The sequence below is a fragment of the Cupressus sempervirens genome, chromosome 7 (genome assembly GCF_028749045.1).
Source record: "Cupressus sempervirens isolate cs-2001-9-10 chromosome 7, ASM2874904v1, whole genome shotgun sequence".
NCBI lineage: Eukaryota > Viridiplantae > Streptophyta > Pinopsida > Cupressales > Cupressaceae > Cupressus > Cupressus sempervirens.
This window is the reverse complement of record NC_143124.1, coordinates 642,745,613-642,751,789: the sequence shown is the minus strand read 5'-3', so window position 1 is coordinate 642,751,789 and position 6,177 is coordinate 642,745,613. Positions and strand designations below refer to the sequence as shown.

Sequence of the window (6,177 nt, the reverse complement as noted above, 5' to 3'; positions counted from 1 at the left end):
TTTGCTTAGTACCAACATTCTTAATTCTTAAAATAGCTATTATAAAAATTGAGTCCACCAACCATGACAAAACTCTATCCCTAAATAGAAATGGTCATAAGACAACTTAGAATAAGACAAATTTTTGAAATACAATCATATAACTTAAAATAAGACTTCAAAATATATTCTTTAAGTATCAAACATTTTTTTTAAAAATCTTAGTACCAACATTATAAATTCTTTAAATATCATACATAATAAAATTACATTCCTAATTACGAACTTTTTGTTGTACATCTAATAAGACAAAATCTCAATAGTGCTTTACAACTCAAAAAATCAATAATGATTAAGACAAATATCAATTGACCATGGTAAAACTCCATCTTAGAAAAAGATAATTTATTGAAGGAACCCAATATGACTTTTATGATATAACTGAGAATCAGACTTGAAAATAAAACATTACTACTTTTCAATGTTCATCCCTTGAGCTCCATATAGTCCCTTCCCCCTCACATTCATTTATCCATTCACAGTCTTAAAACGTAGTACTTACAACATTTCATAGGGAAACAATCAACCATCTAGAACACTCTGGGCTTGGCAACAATGACGGAATGCTTCAAGATATGGAGGCTGAACTGCCCGCCCTTCTCAGTGGTGTCAACACGAGCCTGACCGGGGGGAGGAAGGAGCTCGAAGTTCTGAACGAGGCGGCCAAGAACAAGACCGAGGATGGGCAACGCCAAGATGATCCCCGGGCAGCTGCGGCGGCCCACGCCGAAAGGGAGGTAGCGGAAATCGTTGCCGTTGGCCTCCGTCTTCTTCTCTTCCTCCAGAAATCTCTCCGGGCGGAACTCCTCGGGCTTGTTCCACTCGGCGGGGTTGTTGGCCAGAAACCAGGCGTTGACCAGGATTTTGCTCTCGGCGGGGATGTCGTAGCCGCCGAGCTTGGCCTCGTGCAGGTTCATGTGCGGCACCAGCAGCGGGATCGCCATGCGCAGCCGCAATGTCTCCTTCACCACCGCCTGCAGATACGGCAGATTCGCTATGTCTGGCTCCGTTATTTGGACTCCTACGCCCAGCACGCTGTCTAGCTCCTCTCGTAGCTTCTTCTGAATGCGTGGGTGGTTCACCAGCTCCGCTATGCCCCACTCTATTGACCACAATGTTGTCTCTATCGCTGCACCCACAAAGAAAGAAGGAGGGTTATGGAATCATAATGATGCCCCACAAGGTCCACCATGTGACCCTCAGCAAAATGATTAAAAAATAATTGGGGAATCAAATCTAGGAGCTAGGTACTCAATGGGTCTTTGGTTGTCTCGTGAAGTTGAATGGTCCTAAATGAACGATGAAATGAATACTCTTAGGTGAAGAGGTTTCAGCATATAGTATGTGCTCCTAAATCAGATAGCCAAAACAAAAAAATAGTGGTCGTCCTTGCAAGACAAGTTTATTCGTAGGTTTTGTGCTTATGTCGGGCAACATTTCTCTCACAAGTTTGAACCTCCAACAAAAAGCAAATCTAGGATCTCTTATTTGTTGATGGATGTTTTGGAGATGTCCTTGCTGTGAGGTCTAGTTTTAATTTGGTACATGATTCATTTTGGAACACGTTATTCAATCAACAAATTCAACTTTTACAATATTTATTAATTAAATAAAAAATAAAAAATAATTGTTGTTCAGGTTTTGATTTATTTAATATATACTGTTAAAATGGTCAAATCTGGTTGAATTTGTCAGCTACATAGCCACTTGCATTCATTTTTCAATATGAGATTTATGGGTTGTTGTCAATTGCACAAAGGTCAAAATCAAGATTTATATTTTGACATTTGTATGTTTGGTAGACTATCTTGGTGACCAATCAATGGTTGAGGCTCTTTTCCTAACATGGAATTTAGGGGTTAGTACAAGTCAAATCTAAGACCTCCTATCTTGATATTGAAGAGCAATTCATCTTTAATTTAGTGCGACTCATTTTCCAACATATGAAATTTATGGGTTTTCATGGATAGATTAGGAATCAAATCTAGAACCTGTTATGTTTTGTTGGCCTTCTTGATGAGGTGTTGAAACTCATTTTCTAAAACAAAAAATTGAAGTCACCATGGGTAGTACAAGAGTCAAATCTATGACCTCCTATCTTGATATTGAAGAGCAATTCATCTTTAATTTAGTGCCACTCATTTTCCAACATACGAAATTTATGGGTTTTCATGGATAAATTAGGAATCAAATCTAGAACCTGTCATGTTTTGTTGGCCTTCTTGATGAGGTGTTGAAACTCATTTTCTAAAACAAAAAATTGGAGTCACCATGGGTAGTACAAGAGTCAAATCTATGACCTCCTATTTGTAACTACTATGTCCTAACAACCCTTTTGATGAGTTGTCTATCTTTAGTTTGATGTGACTCATTTTACAACATAAAAATTGAGAGTCGGCGTGGCAATCAGGAACTCACCAGCAACGTTTATGTTCTCCACAATATACAAGACATTATCTTCATTGATCTCTCCTTTGTTTTGGGCATCCAAGATATGATCCATAGCACACTTGAGCTCTCCGGTTTTCACAGTGGTTGTTGTTGTACGGGCAATATTCCTGTTAAGACAGATACAAACTAAATCATTAGGACTCCCGTAAAACTTCAAGTTAAATAAATCAATAGAACTCAAACAAACTTATGCAATACATTTATAATCTTTATTTGTCTGAAGGACTCATCTCAAATCATTAATCCATTAATCCAAACTAGGAAACTTTGGGGGGGAAAAGAGATTACTTGCGCTCCTCAACGAAGTGCTCCTTGAAGAAATTAAGCCTGGTCTCCTTGATCTCTCTACAGAGCTTCAAGTACCCTCTGAGAAAGGGCCTAAGAATGGGGATGAAATCGCCATAGTTGTAGTCAAAGCTCTGTGCAAGGCGACTCCTCTCACCATTCAAAACCTTGAGCCTAACGAACAGGGGATCGTCTTCACTCTCAAACCTTTTATCAAACATCATCCTGTACATGAGGTTATACATCATCAGCTGCAACCGCCTCCGTATAACGATCCCCCCTCTGGCGGCCTCGGGGTTCGAACGCACGTCCTCCACGACCAGTCGAATCTCATCCTCCCACCCAAATCTGTACTGCTGGACGACCTTGTTCGTGAAAAAAGGAACGGTCATGATCCTCCTCATCTTCCTCCAGTGTTCTCCATACACGGTAAACACCATGTCCTGCCCCTTCCCCGTGAAGATGTCGAACACCACGTTGCGGGTTCGAGACCCGAACTCGACACCCTGCGTGTGCAAAACCTCCTTTGCCAGATCAGGGGACGAAACCACCACCAGATTCCTCTGACCCATCTTCAGCAAGAAGATTTTCCCAAATTTCTTCGCCAAATCGCTCAGATTCCTGTGATTCAGATCATCACCCACTTGTAACCAGTTTCCGAAAATGGGTAAACTGAGTGGACCAGGTGGGAGCTTGAATTTCTTCCCCCTCAGCTTATTTATCACCACGGCGCCCACAACTACAACGAACAGAGCCACAAGGGATTTTTCAATGACCGCCATTGATCCTTGCTGTACGTCCGCCATGGCTGAAACTCAACCAGATCAACACCAAAATGATGTCTTGTTGCAGTTAATGTAGAGATCCGGTATATATATAAACAAGTATGGTAAGTTTAGTAGATATGTTAATGGAGAACGTTATGGGTACGTCACCACGCACAAGAGTGTTAGAGATGCACGCGCTTGTAGTTTGCCTGGAATTGACGTTTTCAAAGAAAAATGTGGGTTTTTTTACTGGCTTTTTGTTTTTGGGCTATCAGAACCATATGACGCTTAGGTGAGGTCGAGGGCTCACCTAACTTGCTCCAGCCAAAATCTCCATCCCACCTACCCATTTCGTGTTCGTTTGACCTAATCATAACATGGCCCCCTAACCTAACTCCACCAACTACCCATTCCTCACTAAGGCTCAACCACTCTCCACCACAAAGTCTTATCTGGTTGGTTGAGTAGGATGTTGCTGAAACACTATTTTAATATAAACCATGATGTCTATGATCTCGTTTATTAGGTTCATGTTGCAATATAAAAGTATTTCTCCCATCACCATGATTAAGAGTGTAATCATCGTGATGTAGTTTAAAATTAAGAGGTAATTGACTTTTTATTTAGATATTTGGTATTTAATATATTATTAAGTTTAATAATTTTTGTATAGGTGGTACACTACATATAGTTGTTTCTTTATCTAACTGCAACAACTCAACAATTTGAATTGGAAATATGATAGCTTTGTTTGCCCATTTAATCCTACAAATATTCTAAAGTTGCTTACATAAGTTTAAATGGTGTTTTTAACTTTGGCACATATGAACTAGGAGAGTGATTCTATTCATCCTTGACCATAGAAACTACTCTAAATATGGGTAGAAAAGTTTTTTAAAATGCTTTACCTTTGCCACTTTAAGCTAGGAAAGCAATCAACTTCACCTTTGACCATAAAACTTTGCATCATTTAAGTTTCTCTAACTAGAGTGAGGAGATGTACTTCTAGCTCCCTTAAGGAGATTAATGAAACTAGACCTTGAAGTTCAATAGCTTCAAGAGTTTTGTTATGGACCCCCTTATGATTCTTCTTCACAAAGTATGTGGTTTGATCGCATGTCTAAATCTTGTCATTTCTTAATTTAAATAGACTTGATGTAAACATATACACACTAATATTGGTGTTGGCATGCAACAATTGATTATGTTGTCCAAATCAAACTTTTGTCTTTGATAGGCATGTGTTCATCCTAAATCTAATAACAAGAGAGAGTACAAGACGAGCAAAACCCCTCTTGCAAGGTTCAATGACTCGTCCCTCCATCAAGGGCCTAGGCATAGAGTCCAAATGGAGGTCTAAGGGCAATCACCCCAACAAAGAATAATAGGAGCCACAACTAATTTGGAGCAGAAATTTTCCATTATTTGATAAGGAAGTTTATTGTTATTTTGATTTTTTATCTAACATTCTAAACTACCAAAAAGGATTATTGTATAAGTGGGTACAGAATGTAAAAGGTTAAGAGGTCTAGAACTTTATGTTCCAATTTTAAGTTGACTCGTTGAACCAATTACCCTTCTACTTGATTCAATTGACTTTTGGCCCTAAGCATCCTAATGTTCCTTGTTAACACATGTGCATTTTTTATAACTTAAGTTTTCATCGTCAATCTTAAGAAAGTTGTCCCCACCTTTGAATGCATGGCATCTTTAAATTGTGTCACACATAGTCATATCATGGTTTTAGTACTAAAGTGAATTGGTTTCTTATGAAATCATGACATGAACTTATACCAACCATATTATTCTCTATATCAGCCCCTTTTCTTGGTTGTTACCATTTTATATGTCAATAATGTTGTTACCCTATGTAATTCGATATTCATAACATGTTCACATAAGTTGAATCAAAATCTCCACTTAAGCCTACATGCTTAAACTAGTTTTCTAGTCACAATACTTTTTCTAAATTCCTCACCAAGTGGATTATTTTGATTTAAGACATGTGTATGTCATGGAGATGTTTTAGCAATTAATACACATCTTGTGAATTTGTAGTTTAAAGGCAGACATTGTAGCTTTATATCTACTATCGTTGGTAGTGTAGTGTCTCCTTTGTTTGGCCACCAACATTGAGAATTACTAGAGTTGATTTAAACCTCTTGTTTGGCTTCATTTTTCATGTCTTGGTTGTTGTCACAAGCTTTATTGATTGTTCTTGCAATCTTAATAGTTATGAAATAATCTAGATTGAGCGTCTTGATCGATCATGTGACTCCATGCTATAAGTTTTTATCGCCTCCACTGCAGTTTATCCATAAACTTTACTCTTTCTTTTAATCACCAAAGTTGAGTCATCTTTCCATTTTACATGTATTTTCTTTCATAGATTTTGAACTAATGGTATCGCTTTTAACATTTATCATGTATCAATTGTTGTGGTTATTACATTATTACATATATATTAGTTGTCCATGGACCTGGAAACACCAAAAAAAAGGTTTGACTTTGGCAATCCTTTAAAATAATAGCCTCAAAAAAAATCATTTTGCTTTTTGTGTAGGTCATAAAAGGAGAATGGTGAAGCATGTCTTGAATCTTCATCATTAGAGGTTTATAAACTCGTCACATTCCT

General features: G+C 38.0%; 1 protein-coding gene across 1 annotated transcript; it reads right to left on the bottom strand.

Moving 5' to 3' along the window:
* Nucleotides 1-369: 369 nt before the first annotated feature.
* Nucleotides 370-3,620, bottom strand: LOC149548320 (trans-cinnamate 4-monooxygenase-like). Its single transcript, XM_089792405.1, has 3 exons — nucleotides 2,779-3,620; nucleotides 2,458-2,597; nucleotides 370-1,168 (listed from the first exon to the last, which is right to left on the bottom strand). Exons 1-3 carry the CDS (start codon nucleotides 3,579-3,581, stop codon nucleotides 570-572), a joined length of 1,542 nt encoding a protein of 513 aa, XP_089648531.1. The 5' UTR covers nucleotides 3,582-3,620; the 3' UTR covers nucleotides 370-569.
* Nucleotides 3,621-6,177: the final 2,557 nt, after the last annotated feature.